Here is a 26,961-nt window from a genome sequence, read left to right as displayed (position 1 = left end):
TTGTCTGGTTCTGCAGAGGGAAAATCTTCATTCTCATGAAGTAAAACCCCCAGAACAGTTAATCTCTTTGTAGATGTGTCATTTTTATCCCAATCAAGAAAAACGTCTTTGTAACATCTCCATTTGTCAGCTGAATGAGGCCGCTAGGAGTTTAATCTGAATTGGATTCAGATGGTCTTGTACTACATTAAAAATGACTTCTCCTGGCAAGCGCGCCTATGCAGTCTGATGCTCATAAACAAGAGTAATCTGAGGACCAGTCCCTGAATTTTTTGATGAATTCAACCCAACTCTTTGTAGATTAATCCCAATAATTCCAGTTTTTACCTCACACCAGACAGAATTCATCAGGTTGATGCATTTTTTATCACTCGTTGTTGAAAGCAGATCATTAACAGGCTGATTCTCTTTTTATGACCCTTTAAAACATCTCAATGAGGAGAGACAAGTTAATAAATTAAAGATAAACATTTATTTTAACAGGGGTGATGAGATGTTGAATCACTCGCAGAGTCTCTAGTGCTTGCACTGTCGGTGAGGATTTTGCCTGATGGTGTCATCTGACGCGGATGAGATGATGACACGGCGATGAGGGGGCGCTGATAGGTGGGTGGAGGGTTGCACACAACAATGGCGTGAATGGACTGGAGGGAAAAAAGCCACAGTAGCAAAAGACACAGGAGGTATAATAGGTTAACAGTGAGGCACGCTGCAGTGCTGGTGGATAAATTTGACGCAAAAAGGAAAGGAACAGCTAATGACTACAGGGAAATAAGTATGCATGCATGAAGCACTGAATGCACAATAACAGAAGAGAAACAAACAATGAATCAGTATGCAGAGCATAGTGTTCCTGACTGAACACCAGCCCAGCAGAGACGTAAAAGCTCCTACTGTTCATATGTTGACTCACAAGTTTGCAAACTTCCGTGTTTTTGTGTTGTTCAATGTTTGAGGAATATACTCATCCGCCAAATGTTGATGAGGAATTTGACCTCCTCGCAGCTTCAGCCCATGACTCAGGTTGCTGGTAGGTAAACGGGCTGACGTTTGCCAACGTCATAAGGCCAGCTGCCTTCCTACAAGGCAAAATGCGACTCATAGGTATGGCATTTGTCTGCTCATTCATTTAGGAAAGGGAACAAAGACAGTGACATAATGACAGAAGAGCAAACCTGCAGTGTGTGTATAGCTTTACATTAATGCAGTGAGAACACAAAGGGCTCTAATTTCATGGCGCAGCGCAGGGGGGCGCAAGCCTGGCGCAAAGATGGGTGTGACTGCACGCCAGGGGGAGTTGACAGCAGATTCATGTTGGCGCAGTAACAACTTTGTGCCAAAAAAGTGAAAGCTTGCCAGCTCCAACCTGGTCTATCCTCGGCGCTAAGTGGAGCGCACCCTCCGCAGCTGTAATTTGGTGACAGGCGCACATGTGCGTGTATGTCAACAAAGCCTCAGAGGCAGGTTTCCAGAGTGTCAGGCACATTTTAATGCAATAAAAAAATCACAGCAATCACTATTTAATGTAACTGTCTGAACCAGCAAATACATTTGTATCTATATTAACTGTCCCATCACATCTGAAGCAGCTGGAAGTTTGATGCACATCTTATAATTACACAATGAACAGCCTTAACATTTGATACTGAGTATATATCTGGCTTCTCTCATTTCATTTAATTCAAAGAAAAGAGGGAGAGAAAAGACGAAGAAAAAAACAGACAAAATAAATGTATGTCACTCAGGATTTACCGGTGATTTCCCATATTTCTCTGTTTTAGTCTTTATTTTTAACGTGATCTAAAAAGATGGAGTACATTATTGTAAGGAGGATGAGGCGGAGACACCGGGAGAGTATACAGTATATCACCAAAGGTTCTGCTTTTATGCGATGACAAACCAGGAGTGCAGGTGGATCAAAAGTATTCTGAATGGATAAGCCAGCTGTGTAACTGCCTCTTCATTTTGTTCTCCTATTAATGACAAAGGAACAGATTACATCTGTCCCGGGAGCTGGCCCACAAGGTGACGCGCTTCGTGTCCTCCGATGTTCCCCGCTGTCCATTCTCCTGCTGCAGGGACAGCGGCTCTGACTGTCTATCGGGTTTTTCCAGCACACTGTTTCCGCGGTGCTGGGGATCACTCAGACCAATCAGACGCGCCTCGGCAGCAGGGCATTTAAAGGCAAGGAGAGGCGCTCATTTGACTGGTGAAAACAGCGCTCGGCTGTGTTAAACCCACTCACGGCTTTTCTCCTCCCTCTCTGTCATTTGCGCGGAGGGAGGCGCCTGGTCTACGAAATTAGAGCCCAAAATGATCAAAGAGTAAATCATTTTATGATCTGAATTCAGACAAAGCAAACTAACCACAAGTGTGAAAGCCTCAGCCCAGTTTACACAAGGAACTTCACGCCACCTTCAGCCAGTGCCATGAATTGCAGAGCCAGTTTGTTCCCAGTCTAGTCAATACTTCAGTTTACACTAGTCAGAATTCTGACTTTAATCTCAGAACTCAGAGAGAAAAGTCAGAATTGAGACATTTTTTCAGAAAAAAAATTGTAAAAAAAAAAAATGGATGTCTTGTTTTTTCAGTGGCCCTAATCCTCTTCTGTATTTATCGTATCATACTATCTGGATAAGAGATACTCATTGATTATGGATGTTAGATGAAATAAAATTCTTTTTTTGCCCCAAAATGGGGAAATTTGCAACCGTAATAAGAATTTTTAAAATAAAATTATGGAAAATATGTACAGATGTATGAGCAACAAGATAAACAAACAGAACAAATATGAAAGTGAGAAATGTTCACAGAATCAGGGCTTGACGTTAAAACCCACCAGTCCGCCAAATGCAGGTGAATTTCAGCAGTAGCCGGTAACACCACTACACTTACTAGCCACTAGGTAGGTTGAATTATTTAATTGTAGTTTTCTGAAACATCATCTGAAACAGCATCTGAAATACTTAACCAAGTGCAATGTGAGACTACGACACTACAACTCCCATGAGCACTGCCTGCACACAGTGTTTGCTCATTGGTCCATTTGTGAAGCCTTTTGCTGGCGGCTGACAGGATCTCAGACTCCTCTCCAGCTTTGACAGCTCCTGGTGTTTGGTGCCTGATAACGTAACTTAGAGAAATAAAAGTTCACTCACGTCTTCTTTGCTCTCCATTGTAAATAGTTTTTAGGATTTGAGTCACAGACTAGTGTCAGGACCCCTGGCACTTAATAAAATTGAGGACATTTATCCGATGGAGCTCATTTGGGCTTACACTGCACTGGTCTGATGGGCAACACTCACACTAGAGCGGGGAGGAGATGGAGGGGTGGAGAGGAGCGCACATAGAGAAGAGAAACTGAAACCTAATTATGGTCACAGATAAGAGGAGTAGGAACAAAATTTAAATGTAGGGTCTGCAGGAATTTCCGTTACTTGTTAGTAAACACAACATTCAAACTGGGCTCCTCCTCCTTGGATCAGTGCCAGCAGCAGCACACACCCACAGCCCCTGACTGAAGCTACCTGAACACAGAGCCATGCACCTGACTTAGCATGTTAGTACAAGCTAATCATGGGTATTTGACACATATCTAGTTTGCAGAAAGCTAACTGGTGTTGCTCTCCATCCTTTACTGCTCTGCAAGTGTCTAGTGAAAGTCGAGCCAAGCTTCACTCTCGTTTAGGAAAGCGCTTTATCTGTTTAGGGTTTTGTATCGCTTTGGTTTTTTTTCTTCCCCTGTGTTACGTCCACTATCGTAGCTGCTCTGATTAGCTTCTTCCACTCACTATCAGCACACAAAGTCACCTCCACACTGGTTGAGAGAGCTGTGATTGGCTGATGTAACCACACCTACTCTCCGCCCAGAAATGTCCCAAAACAACCAAAACATCAACATTCAGGCAGAGGAGGGGGTTGAGGCAGACACAGACAATGACACATATGTTTTTAAGGAAAATCCTCCAGATTCTACCTTAAAATCTTATACAAATACTTATCAAAGTTTCTTGTAATTAGTTTCTTCTGGAAATGCTGTCAACAAACCAAATTATTCTTTATTAATGCGTCTTATAGTCCAGTGTGACATATATGTTTTTTTCCTTTTCATGACACATTTTTGACTGATGTGTCTCATACTTGGAGTGATCAAATATCTTCTATACCCCTTCACCACTTTATTTCATGCAATAATAAACTACTCCTTTTATGACTTTGTCCTAATAAACTGCATGTTTTTGTAAAAAAGGAGCACAACCGTATCAGAGCTGAATACCTGATAATGACCTGTGGCGTTAAACATTGATGTCATCTTGATTTGAGAGTGCACAGAGGTCATTTACATTTAAGAAGGTTATAAATCTAGTTCAAGTAAACTAACATGTCATAGTCAGCTTTAATCATATTAAACATGATTACACAACATCAAAATTGTGGTAAGTGAAAACGCTGAGTGGCCCTGGGAAACCATCAGCCACACACTAAAAAAAGAAAACAGTTGGACCAACTTGAATTATTGCTTCAATTGGTCACACCTAAATAAATTAGGTTATTTGAAATGAAGTTAATGAGTTCAATAATCACAATTGATGAAGTCAAATGAACTTAGAAATTTGATTGTTTTCAAATCAACTTTTTTGCATTAGTCCAACTTAAGGTTTTCAGTTGTTTCAACTCAATAACCTCAAAAGCAAAACCTCAAAGTAAAATCTGACGAGGTGTTTTTATACTTGTGTGTGGGACAAGTTGAGTTTACTTAAAAGAATCTAAGAAAACAATTGCACTGAAAAGGTTAGCAACTATAACTAATAGTCTTAAGTTGAGTTTGTTTTATGTCTATATGTAAAGTTAACTTTACAGCCTATTGTATTCACTTATTTTAACCATGAAGTGATGAGGGAATGCAGTGGATATTAGACCCCACATTCAGATGTTAACTTGCCAAGGTCACAGGCTTTCTTTGTTCCACATGGCATGGACCTGCTGTCTGTGCCCTGTGGCATGCACTGTGTACCTTTAAGTGTGTTTAATGTTTTATATGTTAATGAATGAGATGTGCTGATGGGCTAAAATTATGATTAGCAATGACAAACTGGGTATTGTCTTCAGTTAAATTACCATTATCGAGAGAGTATTTTAATTGGGGCCCTCACTGCCAGGGAGCACAGGCAGCCAAGACAAGCAGCCTATGCCATGGAGCACAGCCAGGACAAGCAGCCTATGCCGTGGTGCACAGTCAGGCAGCCAACCAGCAGAGTGGACCACAGACAGCCAGCTGGTCTATGCCATGGAGCACAGACACACTGACCCTGCGTGGTAGCTTCATTTGCAGCAGGGTCTCATATCCACAGCATTCCCTCCTCCCCCACGGTCTTTCCTTTTGGGTTTTGCAGATTATTGATTTGAAACAACTTAAAACTTTAAGTTGGATTGATGCAAAATGTTGATTTGAGAAGAATTAAAATATTAAGTTTATTTGACCTATTAAGTTGTGTTGATAAAACTTGTGAATTTAATTTAAAAGGATTCATTTAGGTGTGACCAATTGAAGCAATAGATTTAAGTTGGTCCAACTACTTCCTTTTTTTAGTTGTAGCAACGCAGAATTTCAAGTTGATATGATCCACAAAAATACATTGGAAACCTGAACTTAAAAATATTGAGTTGGATTGATTAAAAAAATTACATCACTTCAACTGATTGAAGATTACCTTTTTACAGTGCAGTGGCTATTGAGCAAAAAGTTAATGTCAAGCCCTGCACAGAATTATAAAAAAAAGTAACCAAAAACAGTTAAATTTCATTGATCCATCAATAAAAAAGGGACTTTTAGCTGATAGCCTTGTCAAAAGTAACGACTAACGACAAATGCTAAATATATTACACATGCTAAAAACACAACTTTATAGTCATGCAGCACACTCAGTTATGGTAAAAGCACAGAAAATTGAGCAGGAATTAACCACAGACAGACTTTAACCTTTTGTTTGTTTGTCCTTCTTATTACATCATACCCAGCTGCTCCTGGCTCTTCACTTAACCTTCGATCGCTCCCTGTGTGAATCAGGCATCATGATTCCCAGGGTACTGCAGAGGCACATGCTGGCTCAGTCTCACACAAAATAATGTAACACCTGTGTGAAAATCATCTCTGCTGTGTAATAACAGCAAAATTGAACTTTTAAGGAGTGGGAACGAGATCTTTTGCAGTCATTTGAAGGAAGATGAGCCGTCTTTGCCCTGTGGATCTGGTGTTTTATTCATCTCTTTGTGTGCAAAACCTCATCGCCATCACATCAGCGCTGCCGAATATTCTACAAGAATTTGTTTCATTTTGGGCTACTGCATCTTTAAAGAGTCAGCGAGGCGCAGACTCCTCCGACTCAAAGAGACTTTGTAATCACAGTGGCAGTGATCCCTGTAGTCCCAGTGGTTTAGATTAAGATACCACCTGGATTTCTTAACCAGGATTTAATTAAAAGGGAAATATATTTGATTTTCAGTGGCTATCTTTCCAGGTTTATATCTATCTGGAGCTTAATATGAGTATGAATCTGAATGCTGATAAGAAATGAGCTAATGAGTGGTGTAGTAGTGTATGTGCGTGTGTGTTGCTCTGTATCCTCAGAGGAGTATGATGTCACTGGTTGGTAGGATAACCACTTGTTTTTCTTTGATCCATGAACAAAGCAGGGAAACATACGAGGACACTGTTTTTGCTGTTAGCTACCCAAACGCTTTGAAGGACGTTCTCTCCCTTGATGTCACCTGGGTAATCTAAATTTGATGTCGCATCTGGAGACTTCTCTGCACAGGGCTGTCTCTTTGAAGCCCTAACCCTTCTAATTGTCGTTCTTGTTTCTAACGTGTCGCAATTATTCTCAAACCCCTCTTGTCCCATCTTAACCTGGATGCTCTCCTCTCTGCTCCTCACTCTTTGGCCTCCTCCCTGAACTTCCCCCTTTTTTTTTGTCTGGAAACCTCTCCTCCAGGTGGCCCAGCTTCCTCTTTCAGTAAGCGACGGGCGCTGGCATCACATCTGCATCACCTGGACGACCAGAGACGGCTTCTGGGAGGCCTACCAGGATGGAGAGCGTCTGGGCACAGGGGACAACCTGGCCCCCTGGCACCCAATTAAACCTGGTGGGGTGATCATCCTGGGCCAGGAACAGGTGAGAGCAAAGGAAGCAAAGGAGTGTGTGTGTGCGCGCACAGGTGTGTGAGTGTTTTCCTGTGCAAAGTCTCCCCTGAGCGCAATGCCTGAGGTGCGGAGCAGGGAGCAGGGGAAAGGAGGCAGAGAGGCTCCTCACACGCTATCATTCCTTTCAATATTGCCTCATTCATCTACCTCTTAACTGCACCTCTGAGCCATTGGGAGCTGCATTAGCAGGTTATTGTAGCTGCTAGCTCCACGACAGCTCATTTCATATTCTGGAGAAATGTACAGTGACATATGATTAATCTCCACAGAGGGCCATTAACTCACATTGCATTAGATTAGAGCCAAAGGAGCAATGTATTGCCACTCACTCAGGCTGAGATTGCTGCATGTTGCACAATATTGCAGTTTGCACATCACTTAGGTGTCTTAAAGTGGCAGTGCACTGAAAATTACTCAGGGCTGTTAGGCAGTTTGCTTCAAATGGAGCTGATATATTTTATGGGAGTATGTTAGCATTTCCTGTAAAAGCTAAAGCTACTATATGGAAGTTTAGGTTGAGTTTGGCGCCCCCTGTGGGGTATATTTTTCTTTCAGTTTGGTCTTTTTATATGTTATTAGTTTGTTCTAAAGACAAATAACTCAAACCTCTTACTCAGTGGAGTGTCAGTTTAGCGTAGTGACTAGAGTGTGCATCACTTATAAAAAGGTTATACAGTATGTCTGAAATATACATCAAGCTTGAATTAACACATCTGCGTTTGAGTCTTCATTCTAGTTGGTTGGTCACAGAACCCCAAGGTCTGCTGTTCCTTTATTGACCATTCACAGTCATGTGTCTTCTCTGACATCACTCACTCCAGCGGACAGCAGAAGTAGCGGTGTTAGCATTAGGCTATGAAGCATTTTGGCAGATAGTTTTACTCAAGGTGTATTTTAGAGCCTAAAGGATGGATAATGGTTTACACACAGATGCGATGCAGGGGAATCAGAACATATGTGGCTTTTAATCCTTCTAACACTGCAGCATCTGTTAGCATCCATTTCCAAACTGCAGGCAGTGGCACATCTACCACAATGTTAAACTAGAGTAGAATAAGTTTGCATTTGTTAACATTGTTAAAGAGGCTTTGAGGAGTTTTTAAGTGATCTTAAAAAAGTCTTCTTTCTAGATATATGCCTGATTGTAATCCACACTTAAAAATGAGAATACTAATGGAATTATAGGTTATTTCTAAATGCTACTTCTTAGCTTCCCGATCAGGTCAAGCAGGACCGAATTGATTTACAGCATGTCTACGTCTCTATGACAGCACCATGCCAACTGACAAACACTACAATCAAGAAGAGAGATACACGTTTTTTCTCAGCTAAAAACAATTTCTGTCATTAATTTTGTTGTGATGGTGGACACTGAAGAAAGCTGAACAGGAGAGTGATACAGCCCAACTTAAAGACTAAAACACGAGCTAAAGGCTAACACACTGACTAAACTGTTTGTGCTAATGTTCATTCCAACCCACACGCAGCAGATATTCTGCAGTGGTCTGTTCAAACTTGAGAGTTCAGCTCTGCTTGGTAGATGACTGGCAGGACATAACCAGGATTCACTAATGTTACACAATACAGACATGTCTTAGAGCACCGGGCTGTAAGTAGCACTAAACATAGCCGGCTACTAAATTGTGGCACAAACTGAATAGACTGTATGATAAATGTACATAGTTTCCCCGAAGTCACCCGTCTCTTTCTGAAACAGAATGGCTTTTGGGTGCCTGTCAGTCAAGTGAGCTAAGCTGTGCCACTGAATGGGTGAACTCGCAATCTAAGGCTTTGTAGAATAGAATAGAATAGAATAGAATAGTACTTTATTGTCATTGTAACAAGTACAACGAAACTGAAGTCACAGCATCAATCAAGAAAACAAAAGTAAGAAAGTGCAAAAAGGTCCATAAGAAAATAGATGATGACAGCTTGTCCATCATTGTCCAGTTCAGCCAGCCTCCACCTCCACAGGGTCCAGGACTGAGCTTCTTCAGTCACACTCTATCTCTGTCTCCTAGATCCTGTCTGCTAACAGCAGGTGAAGCTCTACCAATGCGGCGCTGGTGTCTGATGTTAGCTCCGTTAGCCATGTCTGTGAATAGCATGGTGCTGCTCTGTCCTCTGTTATTCCCTCTGTTGCTGGGCTAGCACAGCTAGCTCGTCCATCTTATTGGAGATAGATCTTGCGTTCCCAATAACAATGGATGGAAGGACAGGTCCATGTCATCACTTCTTTGCTCACACCTGAGAACCAGCACGTCGTCCTCACCTCCTTCTCCTCACCTTGGGGGAAGGCATCAGGCCTTACACCAGTTAGCATTGACATGCTATAGGCTGCTAACAGCTGAGTTCACATGTAAACAATGCAGCCATGGTCACATGTAGGATCTCCAGACAAACACAGGAGAAAAAGTAATAAAAATATCGCTGAAGCCACAAAAAGTTTGGTGTCCATGACCAACAATGAACCATACAAAGTAATGACCCACTCCAAATACAAAGATGACGAAAAAGAGACGAAAAAATTACAAGAAATGGACAAAGAAGAGAGCGCTGCTGCAAAAGGCAGCCATAGCCAACAGGGCGGCGCCTAGCAAACTCACAATCTTAAGCCTTGTACACACGTAACGGGGTATTTTCAAAAATGAATACCCCCCCTCATATGTTTTCTTGTCCACACATGGCGGGCAAATCCACCGATGAGTCCAGCTTGATGTATGCCAAACCCATAATGTGTTTTTCAGACGTAAAACCTGTCAGCCAATCAGAGTGAGCCCCCATCCCAACGTTTGAGAACTCCATTTACTGGTGTCTAGACAAAACCACAAAACCAGAGTTTTCCAAAATCTTCACTTTGGCCAGAGTTTTCAGAAAACATTGTTTTCAGAAAACATCGTTTTCAGTTTCAGTGACATAAAGCTGCGTCTTCGTAAGGACGACAGGACCTAAACATATAAAAATATATGTTTCCCAAACACCTGGCTACATGTGAACATGGTCTTAACATCCCCTGAACTGCCTAGTTAGAAAAAATTCACCTCCCGTACACTGTGTGCCAATAGTGAAATTAGTGATTCAGAGGGGAGAGTTTTTTTTTGTTGTTTTTTTTTTAACCTGACTGTTAAATTTTTTTTTGCTGCTGTGAAAACTGCTTTTTTAGATTTTTTTTTTAGATTGATGTGAGAAACAGCAGATTTTAGCACTTCCTCATTGTCTCATGTTCTTAAACCCCCAAATTTTTGTACTTCAGACACCCGGAGCTCCAGTTTGTCTGGCATTTCATCCAAGCGCCTTTTGTCTGGCAGTTAAAAAAAATCAGATATGCGCAAAAATTCCCGCTGTGAAAGGACTGCACAAAAGGGACGGGGCTACTAAAATGATGCCATTCATCCACACAGAGTCTTGCCAACCTTTAGGATGCATCGAGCATAAACGAAGCTTTAGAAGTGCCAGGAAAGATCAGAGTAGAGTTAGCTTACTTGCTAACCAGAGTCTGTATTTCAGCATCTGCTTTGTTCAGCATGCAACACTCACAAGATTAGATTAAAGAAGACATGAGATAAGACCTAAAAATCCTTCTTTTTACATTTTGTGACAAATCCTGTGACTGAAGCACACAATAAAGCTTGTCTTCTTGACCGCTACACAGTTAGCATCAAAGCTAGCACAGCAACATTTACTGCCAGTTCTTTCATTGTACGAATGTGATCCCCTTTGCCCTCTTTCTGTTTCCCTAGCATACAATGAAAGGTTGTATTAGCTTTGCTTTTTAGTGCACTCCACTGCACAACATGAGATACTATTAAGCCTGTTGTTGTGTAGCTTTGCATCGCCATCCAGTGAGCACTAAATCCATTTTGCTGTGCAGGCAAGGGCAAACAGGCTTTGTGACGTCACATGCAGACTAATCATAACTGCAACTTAACTATAATCATATTTATCCCTGTGTGCTCATATCCACATGTTTATTCACCATAAAAGAAGCTTGTGTTGCAGGGAATAAAAGAAAGGAGACAAATATAGCAGAGGAAAAGGAGATGATGTTGAGAGATGTTAAATAAAACTTCAGGCTACAACAGGAAGATTTACAAAGCTGAGGATGACACTTTGAGTAAACACTGACAGGGACACAGAATGGGATGCAGCGCTGTTCAAAGAGAGTGAATGAACAAAAGCGTCAACAGACTCCGACAGTGATGAAGCAGGAGAAACTCATCCAGGTGCAGAGTTAATTCATTCAGTCCCCCTGCTCTCACTGGTGGTCTACTTTGCTTTGTGGGTCATGCACAGGCATCAGTATTAATTTCAGTCTGTTTATCATCCTGCCAAAATCTCCTCACAGGAGCTTTAACCCACAAACTTTCCTCTTTCTTTTTTTCTCCATGAAGGACATCGTTGGAGGACGTTTCGACGCCACCCAGGCCTTTGTGGGCGAGCTGAGCCAGTTCAACATGTGGGACCGGGTGCTGCGGCCGGTGGATATCGTGGGTCTGGCTAACTGCTCTGCGTACATGCCTGGAAACGTGGTTCCTTGGATTGACGCTAACGTGGAGGTGTTTGGTGGTGCGAGCAAAGCTGCCTTGGAGATCTGCGAAGATCGTGCGTTTGATTCCTAGAGGAACTGATGGGAGGGAGGAAACCCAGTACAGCCACGAGGATGAGGAAGCAGCTGTGTTTTCTGACTCAAGTGACCCTTAAGTGAAGGGCAACGGGGGCGACATTTTCACGTATTTAAGCTCTGACTGCGTAGTTTGGAAAGACTCGACATTAGTTGGACTCGCATGTTGATGCACAGTTTGAACTCAGAGGACGCTGCAGGAGACTTTAAATTAGTCGGCTCATCTGAGAGGCTACGCTGTTGCATCAGTGCATTGTGATGACATGACCTCACGTCATTCTGTGTTATCTCTTCAATCGATCGGCTCTCATTTGACACCTCTTTGAAAAACAGCTCTTTTCTGTTGCGCTCATTCTTTTTACAATGCTGCTCTGTATCTGTAGTGAATGTGAGCCGGAGCGCTCTTTGATGTTGCTGAGGAACACGCTTCCCGTGTAACACAGTCGAGTACTACACGCTGTGCGCTCCCCTCATGTTTAAAGAGCAATGAGGCACCGTTGAAATGAGATGGATGCTCCAGGGTTCAAAGTGGATGAGAGCAAACCCATGTGGGTGATTATTTTCAGACAACCCAGCGCGTCAGAATGACCAGATATGATGCATGAGCCGGGGCAGTGACTAAAAGTCAGTTTGAGAGTGACGGTGCATGCTTTCTGTCACTCCACAGAGCGCATGTGAAGCGTCCAAACAAGCCAATGCTGCACTCTGACGTTATGTAAGAGACTGCTGCTGTGTGTGCGTGTGTGTGTGTGGTGTGTGTGTGTATCCCTGTGCGTATGGCTTGTCTTGCGTGTAAAAAGATCACAGATTATGAGCCAGAGAGGACATTTTCATTCTTGTCAATCTACGCTTAATACCTCTCTGCCCCTTGAGCAGCTGCCATGTCCCAAACAGCTTTACGGATGGGCTGGCTCTGCTCAGGTTAATAGCGATGTCGGACAGATGCCCGGGTCTGGCGTATCGACAGAGCTGTGGACCCGAGCCCAGAGCGGGCAGCGACTGGAGTTAACCTTCAAGGACAATCCTTAAATCCTCATCTGGGTAGTAATTATCTGAGCTCATGCTAACTCAGCTAACTGAGCCATAATTGATAAGTTTGAAGATGCAGGGAGGGTGCCAAATGAGAGCAGCTCTCTGCGGAAGTTATGAATGTCGATGTCTGATGATCTTGAGTCGTAATTGCCTCTCAGTGGAGGGAAAGAACAGCTCTAACCAATGGATATGTTTTTGTTGAAAAAAAAAAGAAGGATACAAATTGATTTCCTGCCACTGCTTGGTGGATCAAATGCTTTTCTTGAAGCCTGAGTTCTGTTGCTTCTTAATGTTGTGGCAGACTTTTTGTATTGGATAAGGAGTAACATATAGGTATCTATGGGGAGCTGATTGTAAAGATGCACATGCTACAAATAACAAAAATATTTCTCCACATTTAGCTGTAAAACATCACTTTTGATAAAGATTTAGAGAAATATTTGTGAAGTATATATGTCAATTATTATATATGAATTTTGAATGTTTTGTCTTTAAAGGGGACATATCATGCTGATCCCTGATTAAATATTTACATATAATATAATAAATTTGAAAACAAGACCTTACACCCCCTGAATTTTAAAAAAATGAGATATTGTATTTTTCTGATATCCTAGAACGAGATTTGATGCCTCTGAAAATAGGTCAATGCCAGATGGTCGTGAGATTTCGACCTTCGTGACGACACGAGGATCCTTTCTTTTTATTGGAGTAATCTGATAAAGCAGCTCCTCCTCTGTGATGTCAGTTAGTCACACAACCGCCACCGAGGGATTCACCCACCAAGAGCCAAGTATAAACGTATAAACTATACATGTTACAGTACCGGTTTGACTCACCACGCTGAAGCATCCTGAGATGATCTGTGTCCAGGTGGATTTTCTTCCTCCTGAGCTGCAGAACTGTCCGGGTCTGACTCGGGGTCCAATACAAAAGGACGTATCCTACACTCTGCCATTTTATCAGTGCTATCAATGCCTTACAGTGAAGTTTTGTCAAACAGCAAACTCGCTCGGTCTGCCCCATTCAATGTGGCGATTTTGTAAATACTGCCATGCTGCAAAAATCGCCCCCTGGCTCTACCCCCTCCGCCCCTCTGATAGAACTGACCAATCAGAGCACAAAGGGCTGTGACGTTGCGAGGTTACTGGAGGTCATTCTGGAAACGGAGCGTTTCAACGAGATCTTCAGAATGGCCTAAAATGAGGATATTGAGAACGCTATTGTGGGGCAATGAAGGAACTAAATGACTTGTACTGAGGGCAGAAATGCTTTACAGGCATCCTAGTCTAGCATAGTGAAAACGAGAAACAAGCATGATATATCCCCTTTAATGTTCATTGTTAAACAAAAATGTTAAATGTTTTGTATAGAAATTATAAATTAAAATTTCCCGATTCTAAATATTTAGCTACATTTCGAAAACATTTAATTTTCATTCTAAATATTTCTCTAAGATTTCTTAATATTATGCTAACACTAAATATTTACCCAAGACTTCTGTTTTTAGCTACAATTTTTAAATATTTAACTGATGTGAAAATTCACATTCCCGCCCACCAGAAGCACCAAATTAAAAGTTTAAGGGAAGCGATCCAGCCAAGCGAGATTTTGAGAAAGTCAAACACAGTTGGCTAAATCAGCCGTTAGAAAAGAAATATACCAAGTGCCATAATGGCGCCGTTGAAGATCCTGTGGCCGACATCAAAGAGGTAGAGCTTGAGGTTCTTAAAATTCTGCTTGACTGGATCACTTCCTACAATTCTAATTTTGGAACCCCCTGCAGAAAGGCAGGAGTGTGAATTTGCAAATTAGTTAAATATTTAGAAATCATACCTCAAGATTTAGAAATCCTTAATCCCCAAGGAAAAACATATCAGTTATAACAAATAGTATCTGATTTAAAGGTCAGATTCTCCCAAAAATTGAAATTTTAGCTTTTACAGGAATAATCCTGCTCAATCGTCTCCTATGGGCCTCTAATCATGTGTGTCAGTATCTGTGTTTGCCTCAACCCCCTCCTCTGCCTGAATGTTGATGTTTTGGTTGTGGCAGGATGTTTCTGGACAGAGAGCAGCTGTGGTTACGTCAGCCAATCACAGCTTTCCTAGTGTGCCAGTGACTTTGCGTGTTGATGATAGCGAGTGGAGACACTATCCTGTGCAGCTACAATACTGCGCATAACAGAAAGCTGTAGTAAAGGTTTAGAAATCTTGCCTCAAGATTTAGAAATCGAGACTAAATATTTAGAAATCATTGTGAAATATTTAGATATCCAAGCTAAATATTAAGTCTTAGCTTAATATTTCGAAATCTTATCTTAATACCTAAAATGTAAACTAATTGTTTAGAAACGTAGCCAAATATCTAGAATGAGGACATGTATTTATAACATTTAACATTTATTTAAAACATTCAAATTTAATATTTCATATTTTAGGAATATATTTCACAAATGCTTCTCTAAATCTGCATAAAAAGTGATGTTTTAGAGCTAAATATTGAGAAATGTTTTTATTTGTGGTGTGTGCAACTTTTCAAACAATCCCCCATGGATAGAAAGCCTAGTGCTGGAGCTTCATAAGGAAGTAATATCACAGAGGCGACAGAGACTTCATCTTTGGAATCAACTCCAGGGTTTATTTTCCCTTCTCTTAGAATTCACTAATAGCTGGTAAAAAGCTTTGATCCCTGTTGAAAATGCAGTGAAATCCAGAATAAGCAGCAGGTGTCAGGACAGCGCAGAATGTTATAACAGTGAGGGCGCACACCTTATATAAAAGACGTGTTGGAAATGTCGCAAACATGTTGTAACTGTTCCTCTTTTGAGTGTCTTTGTTAACAACGTTACATTGTGAAACCAGGAGACGTCTATTTTCTGTAGAAAGTGTTTTCTTCTTGCTTTTTCTGCTTATGATTTTTGTCCATTAGCAGCACATAAAGAACAAAAAAAGAAAAGCTTGTAGAAATGCTTTGTTTATGTAGTGAATGGCCTTTTTCTTGTGAGAACCATACGTGCTTCTGCCTGTGGACAATGTTCTTGTCACCTTTTAAAGCACACGCAGCTCACAGAACGAGGGAGAGATGAAAAAAGATGTATGTGTTAGCTGATCTTTGTTTTTAAGTCATCTTTCTGCCATGTGGTTGAATGTCCTTTTGCACCCAATAAAAAGAAACATGAACAAAGTTGCAGAGTTGTGGGAATCAAAGCTGTGAGTCAGTAATGTGGAGGAAAAGCTGAACAGCTGCTTGATGCATGTTTTATGAAAATATTATCACCCTGTGTTCATGAAGAAGTCAGAAGGGAGTGTATTCCTGTAAAGGTGGTGCTCTGCTCTTTGTGTGAGTTTCCTAACATAGAAATAATCTAAAAGAGACAATAAATAAAGTCATAACTGTGACATTTGTTCTCTGGGTGCAGCCGTATCAGCTGTAGGAGCTGCCATGATGCACAGGAGAGGATACGTCCTCTCATCTGGCCGGTGTAATGTTGTCAGCAGTGCAGAAATCCTCTGGATTGGCAGATGTCCAGGTGGAAATGAAAAAATCTGCCCATGCGGATTATGGACGCTGCTACAATGTAGGACACTGTGAGCCTCCTTCATTCTCCACAATGCTCTCTGCCTGTGTGTCGGACTAGTGATGCACCAGGGAGTCGGTTTTCTTCACAGAACAACAAACCAAGACTCCTGGTCTGCAGCCAACGCTGTAACTTAAGCTTTATATTCTGTCTTTGAACATCTTCTGTACGTCTCTCATTTCATTCCCACTGAGGCTTTCACAGCACGTCCTGCTGGTTTTACATGAAACATACAAATGAATAATCAAAGAAAGGTTTCATTTATAATGGAAGCATTAGTTTGTGTACAGAGCAGAGCAGATCCTCTTTAAAAGTCTAAAGAACAAAAGAGCACTGCAGATATAATGGCAGCGGGTGATCCACAGGGGAAGAATTTTAATTTCCACAACAACTTGGAGACAGGGCTGAGCATTACCACTGCTGCTTCTTCTTCTTCGTGTGGAAAAAAGCAGCAAGTGTCTCAACTATTGACCATACATAAAGATAGATGCGTATCTCCATTTACATGCAAAAGTAAAGCCAAAATAGAGCTGCAGTCCAGTAACTGCTATAGAACTATCATTGTTCACTATTAATGTTTTTTGATTTGTTTGATTTTTATTGATTAGATTTATTTATATAAATACGCTAATTTTAGGTTTTGTTTTTCGTGGCAGTAAAATTTTTTGAGGGCTTATTATGCAAAGAGAACAAAAACAGTAGATAGACAAAGATCAGAGTAGAGAGTGACATGTGAGAAAGAGGCTGCAGGTTGAAGTCTAAACCTGGGGCCTGTTCTACAAAGCTGGATTAGCTCTTGGAGAGATAACTTCCAGGATAAGTTTCGGGTTTTCCGTACTATGAATGTGGATCTCTTTATCCAGACACGTTGCCCCGGTAACTGATGCTGAACGCCAAACCTGGTCCAGAGCAGGTTAAGTTCCAAGATAAGAGCTCACCAATCACCAGCCTGTGAAGTCCTCCGGCGCAGGACCACCCCCTGTCTTTTTGGCCCAACATTTTTTTTTATGGGCTGTGAACAAACAATATCTTACTGATCATCATAACTGAGACATTGTCAGGGAAAAGTAGAAATGTGTGCAAATGGAATCTTTCATACTGACCACTTTGAAGGATGTTTTTAAATGTATTTTTTATTTGGTCCCACGTCCTTTTTTCCCCACTGCTATTGCATCTACAATACAAACTGCCTATAATGAGCGTTTTCCTTGGGATTTGTAGGAAAGTGGACTCTTTCTAATTATGAGGTCGGATATGATGCTGATCACACACACACTGACTGACAACATGAACGAATAAGGACCTAACTTCCTGTGTCGTCACATGATGAGATAGGTCTATTAATATCAGAATTTTGGAAATTTACACATTCACAGAGTCGGCGATTTTTTGCCAGCAATCCCTCCAGCCCCAGTCGTGTTGCTCCTGGCCTGGATAATACCGCGGTACTCTTCATATTTTTACAGGATTATTTGCTGCTCCCCCACTGTAAAGTAGGCTGCTCTCTTCTCCATTGTGGAAAATGCTCCGGGGCCGCTAACCACGCCCATTTTATGTGTGCGCGCACAGATCCCAGTCAGATTCACTTATCGAGTTGATAACGAGCTTCATAGTACAGCAGATCTGGATGACGGAGATCCAGTGAAGTTCAGCGAGTTGTCGCAGAGTTATCCTGGATGACTTAATCCAGCTTCGTAGTACAGGCCCCTAGACTGTCTCCTTAAAGAGGACATATCATGCTGATCCATGATTTAATACTTACATATAAAATAATAAAGTTGAAAACAAGACCTTACACTTCCTGAATTTTCAAAAAATGAGATATTGTATTTTTTCTGATATCCTAGAACGAGATTTGATGCCTCTGAAAATAGGTCATTGACATTTGGCCGCCAGATTTTGACCTTCGTGACGACAAGAGGATCCTTTCTTTTTATTGGAGTAATCTGATAAAGCAGCTCCTCCTCTGTGATGTCAGTTAGTCACACAACCGCCACTGAGGGATACACCCACCAAGAGCCGAGTATAAACGTATAAACTATACATGTTACAGTAGCGGTTTGACTCACCACACTGAAGCATCCTGAGATGATCTGTGTTGAGGTGGATTTTCTTCCTCCTGAGCTGCAGAACTGTCCGGGTCTGACTCGGGGTCCAATACAAAAGGACGTATCCTACAATCTGCCATTTTATTAGTGCTATCAATGCCTTACGATGAAGTTTTGGCAAACAGCAAACTCGCTCGGTCTGCCCTATCCAATATGGCGATTTTGTAAATACTGCCATACTGCAAAAACCGCCCCCTGGCTCTACCCCCTCCGCCCCTCTGATAGAACTGACCAATCAGAGCACAAAGGGCTGTGACGTTGCGAGGTTACTGGAGGTCATTCTGGAAACGGAGCGTTTCAACGAGATCTTCAGAATGGCCTAAACTGAGGATATTGAGAACGCTATTGTGGGGCAATGAAGGAACTAAATGACTTGTACTGAGGGCAGAAATGCTTTACAGGCATCCTAGTCTGGCATAGTGAAAAGGAGAAACAAGCATGATATGTCCCCTTTAAGGATGAGCCTCATGGAGTGTGGACCCCACAGTTAGGCCATACCAGCACAACTGGTTTAGTTTGTATCAGTTCAGTGGGTTTTAAATCACATACTCATCAGGAATAAGACCCTTAAAAACTGAAAACATATTAAGGATGGGTGGTGATTTTCCAATCGTTGAACATCCATTTCTTTGGGAAAAACATATCAGTTATAACAAATAGTATCAGATTTAAAAGTAGGATTTCCTAAAACATAAAATGTCAACTTTTACAGGAATAATCCTGCTCAATTGTCTCCTATGGGCCTCTAATCATGTGTGTCAGTATCTGTGTTTGCCTCGACCCCCTCCTCTTCCTGGATGTTGATGTTATGGTTGTGTCAGGATGCTTCTGGACAGAGAGTATTTGTGGTTACGTCAGCCAATCACAGCTTGCCTGGTGTGCAAGTGACTTTGCGTGTTGATGATAGCGAGTGGAGACACTATCCTGTGCAGCTACAATACTGCACATAATAGAGAAAGAAAGACACAAACAACTTGAAACAAAACACTCTTTTCTTACTTGCAGACCTTACCTATATAAAAAATAACTGATGCCTGCTTGTAGTGCGATATCCCCACCAGATGTTGGCTGTAGCGCACCTAATGGCTGATTACTAACGATATTATGTAACAGGAGAAGAAGAACTGTGGCTGTGTCAAATAGCAAAAGAAAAAGAAAAAATTGGCAACAGTTGCTAGAAACAGGGAGTGTATTGATACAGTGGCCGCTGGGTGTCAGACGATTAGCAAAAGCCACATCATGAATGCAAATGCTACGCAAACGCAAAGCCATCTGTGTTATTATTGATAAGTGTTACTATCATTTTCTAGTCAACCAATCACCAAGTAGATGCCAGTGGCTATCGAATCATACTTTAGCTTGAAAAGCTCAGCCCTAAAACAAATTGTGCAGGAAAAATTCATTCCATCATGGCTCATTGCTTGTCAACAAAAGGAGATATTTTTAAATTAAATATACAGACCAAAGATGCTACTTACTGGAATGAGAGCCCACGTATTATTCCACCCATGCATTAGTCAGTGCTCCATTGAAGTTATGGGAAATGGTTTTGCCCATTACTTTTATGATAACCTTGTGCCTCATCCCTACACTTATCTTACCTACAAAGCAGCAACGCTCCCTCAGGTTTCCCAGTCTGCAGCAGAACAGCTTCACGTGTCAGTTTGAAGCAGACCTTCAAGGTTATGGAGAGTTGTGCTTCTGCCTCCTCTCAGCATTTCTCTCCTGCTCTGATGGTCCCCTATAGATCTGTTACAGGAGCCGCATCTATCAGGAGAGCTGTCAATCATGGAGTTATAACCTATTTTATAGCCTCAAATAAGAAATCAACACACTATCAGTAGATATTCCACGTGAATTTTTCAGCAGACAAGTAACATACAACTAATTATTAGTAGACTAAAAGGTGTTGATTTCAAGGTTTACAACATTTTACCAAAATTGTCTGCCAACTGTCTTAGTTTTTGCAAACAGGCTATCAAATGGCATTAAACTATCTGTACAATGTCAACTTCTTGTTTGTTGATGCTCTACTACTCTGGATTGATCAGTCAGTTTAAAGTATGATAAACAACAACATATCTCCAAGGTTTCTCATTCATCAAATGACTAACTGTTGGTACTTTTTTGGTTGTCAACTACTGATTAGATTAAATGACTATCAACACATAATATATTAATTAATTAGTAGTTGGCTATCTATTGATTGTCAACATATATAGAGACAATGATCAACAGACTATCACTTGGCATTCTCTACCAAGCATTTGTAGACCTGAGTCCAATTAAAGTGAAAAACAGTCAACAACAGCTCAAGCCCTATAAACTTTCAACAGAGCTAAATACAGACAAGTTTGCACAACTGCATCTCAGAGGAGGACAGCTCATTTATTTGAATTACAAAACATACACAAAATTACGATAACATTTCAGCATACATAAACTTATTTTTCCCCAAAACAACTGCACAAATGTTTTCTGAAAAAGATCCCATGAGAGGAACCAGAGGCAGTTTTAAGGTCCCATATTATGCAAAAATCACTTTATTTAGTCTTTTAGTGAAATTTGTGGGTCTTTGGCTTTCCTCCCAGCCCACAAAATGTGAATTGAGATTTCTCTCCAGCAGCGGAAAGGAGAATGCCGAATTTGAAGAGCCATCACTCCTCTGTTTTTGGCTGTAATCAGCCACATAGTTCCATGCACAACCTTCCCATCTCAGAAGAAGACAAGACTAAGTAGCTAGAGCTCATTTATCAAAGAAATGTGCCATCTACACTCAGTAAAACTGTGCATGTGTGTGCTTGTCACTTCACAGCCAACTGCTTTTCCACCCTTGGACAGTACAACAGAGGGCTAGCGAATAGACTGGTCCTGAATCCAGGCGCATTACCAATCATCCGCCAACAAAGCTCAGACCCTGGAAATGTGATTATTTTAAATGCTGTGTGCTGTGGAGAAGATGAAAGAGCTTTTCCTCAGTGTCCCCCTCTGTCCCTCTGTTTGCTTCAGGATGCTAACTTTAGCTGCGGTTAGCCTGTTGTTTTAGCCTGTAATGTTACAGTAAACGAGCTTCGCTGTTTTCGGAGCTCGTGGCGCCGCTCTCAGTGACGCGGAAGAGCGGGGCGGTATCAGCAGTGGCTCATTTACATATGAAGGTCACGCCCACTTAATCAGAGCGTTCTGAACAGAGGGGCTATGAGAGCCTGGAAACGATGCTGCTGTGCTTGATTTATTGGCTTTTTGGACCAAAACATGTTACTACCATTTCATGAAGACATCAGTGATCCATATTAAACTGCAGAAAAAGAGCATAATATGGGACCTTTAACTTTGTCTTATCTGCACTGTATAAGCTAATTTGTTGATTCAACTTAACTCACTCAAGCCATCTTGTTGCTTTAAATGAGTTAAGTTAATTCAACATGAAGTGTCAAGTAATTTGAACTAGAACAAAAAGTTAAGAACTACATAAGATGCTGTTTGAACTTATAAATCAAGTTTTTATAGTAAAGTATTTTTTGTTGTGATGGTGTTTTGTAACTGTGAGTGAGGAGGAAACGTCGTGGGTATAAGACTCTGCTGTATATTGAGATGTTGCACAGAGAACACTGTAAACACATTATAAAATTCATTGAACACATGGGCCCATGCCCTGTGGAGCACAGACAACCGGTCTGTGCAGCAGAGCACAGACAGCTGTCAATGAACAGCAGGGTCTTATATCCACAGTGTTACCTCCTCACTCACGGTTGCAAAACACCATCACAACAAAAAATAACGATTTATATGGATATGGATTTTTGAGTTGAAACATATTTTTTAGTTGACATGATGCCAACTTTTAATTATGTCGGTCTCGAAATGGTATGTTACAAGCAGCCTTACTCAGGCACGTGCACACCAACCCTCTGCAGCTGAAGTGTAACGGAGCCTAAGAAGACGTTGAGTCCAAGGTTGTGTGTGTGCCATGTGACTTCATGCGTGTATGTGTAAGCCCATGGACTTCATCCCCGCCCAGACTCAACAATGTCTGTCATCTGATGTTGGCCTTGGAGACGACCTCGAAGAGTTCTGATCCAGAGACAACTTTAGAGTTTCACTGGTCATCTCTGTGGCGGTCCAAATGACCTGATTTGGTGGCCCATTACAGCCAAGCCGAGCTGACAACTTCTCCAAGTTGTTATCCATCCTATCCTGCCAGCGATTAAGTTGGTTAAGTTGGAGTGTCGTGTTTGTTCTTTGTGATCGAGTGTGTGGCGCAGAGATAAGCAAGTTACTTCTAGTCGTTATTCATTTAGTATGTTGGCGCCGTGTTGCTGCGCAGTTTGTGTGGAACTGAGACAGCATTGTGTGCGTGTGTGTTCGCATGTGTGTGTTTGGAAGTGAATGTGTGTTTGGGATTGGAAGTGAACACAGAGATTAAAGCAAAAATTTGATTTAGGTTAAAGTGACACTTTGGGATAAGGTATTGAATTAAATGTTATATGGTTAAGCAGTCAAATATTTGAATGTATAAATTAATGTTTATATGAATGTTTTCTGAACTTTAATTGTTATTGAGAAATGCAAATGTATTATGCATTTCAGCTCACAATAAACAGAGCTAATCTGTGTCCATGTCTCTCCTTGCTTCACAGTTTCCAATATTATTTTTAAGTTTCACAGCGTGCCTCTGCCTGTGATAACTTTTGCTATCAGCCCAGATTCCCCTAGGTCTGGCGCCGGTAACATTTACATCGATTAGGAAACTGCCAGCTCCAAACAGCAGAAAGGCTGATATTATAAATCCAAATATGTAGACATCTTCGACATCCTCAACGGAACAGATCGACAGGTACACAGTCCTCCAAGTATCCCAGGAGTCGATCGTCTACCTGGCTGCAAATGTTCCGCCGGGACAGGCCGGCTCCCCTTTGCCCAGTTTCCTCCTTGAGAAAATTTGATCAATTGCGTTGAGAGATCAGCCAATCGAATCCATGGTTTTAGGATTTGGATAGGATACAAAGAGAGGCTTTGATAGTTCAGACAGAGACAGACCAAGAGCAAGCAGGGCAGATAGGGAGGAGGGAGCCTTCGTTGAATGTATTTTCCTTGTCTTTTGACTCGTCTTGTTATATATCAACTGACACACAGTTGATATGCAACTACTTATTACCTGCTACCTTGTAGAGTGTCAACAGATGGAATACCAAAATAAAGTGTTACTGAAATCACAACTAAAATCTGAAAAAGAACTAACTATAATGACATGAAGCATGTTAGAAATGGAACATATTGGACATGTGTATTCTTCATTTTACTGTCAGACCCATTTCCCATCTGTTCATATGGAGGAGCCAGTTTATGACCTATACTCAGCCAATGCAATAACACTATATAAGGCACAATAAAAGATGACAGGGGGCGATGGTTAAGTTTTGGCATCACTCTTTGGGAGCTGCTGAGCCATTAATCTTTTGATACAATCTTTGTTATGAATCCCATGAAATGCACTTTTAAATTCAAGCATAAGTACATTAGATAATGTGAATCCAATCACAGACTTATTTCAGTCCAGTGACGGCAACACAAACAGGATTTCAGTCTTTCAAAGAGCATTTTATTTATTGATTGTCCTCCAGATCTGAAGATGATTTCAGAGTAATAAAACAACAAGTGCATCCAAAATAAAGTTGATGCACTCTCTTTAATGTGGGAGAACAAAGCAGCTGTCAATCCAGCCAAAAATATGTATTGGTAATAAACGGATGCCTGATGTCACATCATCTCCTGGTTGATTTGCAGCCATCCCCCCTCAGGTTGGAGGAGTATTGTCTATAAAACAAATTATCTTTCCGAAGGTTTCTCATGGAACTAATGAAACCTAACAGAGAGGGGAATTGAGCTGGAAATCTTCTTCCTCTGTGTCACAGATATAATCTGTCTCTCTGACAGCGCTATGATTCAACAGGACAAACAATGTGTGTGTGTTTGTGTGTGTCAGCGTATGTGGGTGTGCGACAGAAAGCAACACTTTCTTGCTGTATTGGGTCTGAGGAGTACATTTGTTCCAGTTATTGAGTTTTTCTCGCACAGCGTTGGAGTTTGAAAGGGAGATTTTCCAAGCCGGCGAGATCCTGGAGGGTTCACGAAGGAGTGAACTCAGCAGCTGCGGCAGATGTAATGACAGCACTACATCACTAAAAACGAATTACCAATTCGGCGGTGATGCCAGCTTGTCCATTTATCCATTACACATATCTGTTTGGAATGACAGGGTGTAATTATTTGGCACATTTTGTATCAAAGCTTTCTTTCACATTCATACACTCTTGTCTTGGGATCATCTGGGTTTCTAATAGCGCCCAAGGTTGTGAAAAAATGTGTGAAAAGCTTATAATTAAAATCAAATTACATAGATTGTATTGCTACAGGTTACATGCAGCAATCTGCAGGGGGTTGGGGAGTTGTGTGTGGGGAAGAGGGGTAGAATTAAAGTGCCATACTGCTTCAAGCACCTTCTCTCATACCAAGAGTCCCAGTGGAGCCCCAAAGAAGAAGCACTGTAAAAAAAAGAAAGCAAAAAAAAAAAGGGGGACGACATGTGAGAAAAACAAGTTTGGACTGGAGAAGTCCTTTGGCTTGGTAATTAAAGCCTGATGGAAGCAGAGCCTGCGCAGAAGGCGAGGCTCTCCGAGGCGTTTGAAAACTGCTGTTTTCTTGGATGTCACAGACTATTAGTGAGACCCAGAAACCCCCTTCAGCCTGTATCACCAGCTTTATAAAATTATGCATCAAAAATATCATACTCTGTTCCTGTCCCTGGCTCAGCCTGGCAGCCGTTTTTGAACCAGACACAGAAGTACTTTGTGTTTTTGTTCATTTTTTCAACACAATGTGTCGCCTTTAACTAAAACAACATTGTTTATCACAGAAAAAAACATCATTTGTGCGACAATCTATCACTTATCGGTGATAGATAACAGATTTTCTCCTCAGGGGAGACAGATCAACATCCCTGCTTAACTTTTTCAGACGTATTCATGACGTACATCAAACCAGGAGGGGGTAAAAAGAGAGAAGACATATTTTGGAAACAGCTGCTTTAAGACTGTTTGTGATGCCACCGCTCTGAAGATCAAAGTGCCTTTAGATGCCAGACGGAGATACTCAATCATCTCCGTTCTCTTTAGCAGCTCCTGTATTTTTAGTCTCAAATACACCTCAGACATTTTTATGCTCATTTCACAAAGCATCACAGCTCCCCTCTTATATTTGTTGCAGACTTTAAAGGATGATACGCTTGTTTTTCTATGGAGAACTTTTAAATTTCTGTACAAGTATTTTTTTGCAAGAGAAAGCTACAATAATGAACTTTGAAGATATGATTTTCTGCCTGACAAGACAAGCGTTTCAATCTCTCGCACAATCGCTCTGAATCAGGCAGCCGAGCACCTGTGTGGAGTACAAATTTGACACAACCCTTCAATGTTTATTTTGCAACAAGCAGCACATCTCTGCCGCTAGAACAAATCCCTCAATATGCATCAGTGAGACAGCTCTGCTTAAAATCTGTGTCCCACTGCAGCAAATAAAGACGCTGACTGGAAAATGACCTTAGCCTGTGCCTCTTTTGTTCCCTTTCACAAACTTTTACAAGGAAGTGTGTGAGCTTGTTGGGTGACATCGCACTTGTAAAGTCATTGAAAATCCTTGAGTATTGTGCTCCGGAGGAGACAGCGAGAGAATCTTCAAAATCCCTGATGTGAAGATGTCTGTCTCAGGAGATTATGAGCTGAAAACAGAGGCAAAGTTCATGTATTATAAAATATACGTGTATCCTCGTCTTTTTCAGGCCTTTATCAGAAGATTTACACCACTTTCCTTCTTCTACATTCAGAACGAAGCTAGCACACGTTAGCTTAGCAAACAGAAACAATATATCCCCTAAAGGTAGCAGAAGCAAACTCTCACACATTAAAAAAGTGGCGCATTGGTCGAGCACATTAACATCTTTTCTGCTTGTTGCCAGGCAACCACACTGCAGCAACATGACTCCAGGAAGTGACAACAAAACAGTCTGGATACAACATGTTAGAGAGCTTTGTTGTAAAGAACTGAGCCCAGCCTGCTTTTTCTGTCTTTTTTCCTGTTTCATGCTCGACTGAGGAACAAGCTGTTGATGCTAGCTCTGTGTTCACAGGATGGATGAAGAGGTGCATTTTGGGAAAGACTGAAAGCTTGTGTTCCAACTTTTAAGTGGGCTCCACATCTCATATACAGCATGTTTTTGAGTTGTGTTTTAGCCACTCACAAGGGAACTCATAAAGACTCAATAACCACCCTAAAGCCTAAACACTGAATCCTCAGAGACCTGGATAATCCCGGGTTGTCAGTCCATGAGGGCTTGAGATGATATAAAATGAGAAAGAAACAAAAT

General features: G+C 41.4%; 1 protein-coding gene across 1 annotated transcript in view; it reads left to right on the top strand.

Annotated features, from left to right (window-relative positions):
- nptx2a (neuronal pentraxin 2a) overlaps positions 1-16,203 on the top strand; it is a 30,057-nt gene extending 13,854 nt beyond the window's left edge. Inside the window, exons 4-5 of the mRNA XM_074697596.1 lie at positions 6,993-7,172; positions 11,593-16,203. Of these exons, the coding sequence (XP_074553697.1) occupies positions 6,993-7,172; positions 11,593-11,820 (408 nt within the window). The 3' untranslated portion in view covers positions 11,821-16,203. The remainder of the gene's footprint in view (positions 1-6,992; positions 7,173-11,592) is intronic.
- Positions 16,204-26,961: the final 10,758 nt, after the last annotated feature.

The sequence above is a fragment of the Halichoeres trimaculatus genome, unplaced genomic scaffold, assembly GCF_033239565.1.
Source record: "Halichoeres trimaculatus isolate MK-OKI-2021-1 unplaced genomic scaffold, fHalTri1.1 fHalTri1_scaffold_20, whole genome shotgun sequence".
In the NCBI taxonomy this organism is placed as follows: domain Eukaryota; kingdom Metazoa; phylum Chordata; class Actinopteri; order Labriformes; family Labridae; genus Halichoeres; species Halichoeres trimaculatus.
This window is presented reverse-complemented; position numbering and strand designations above follow the sequence as displayed.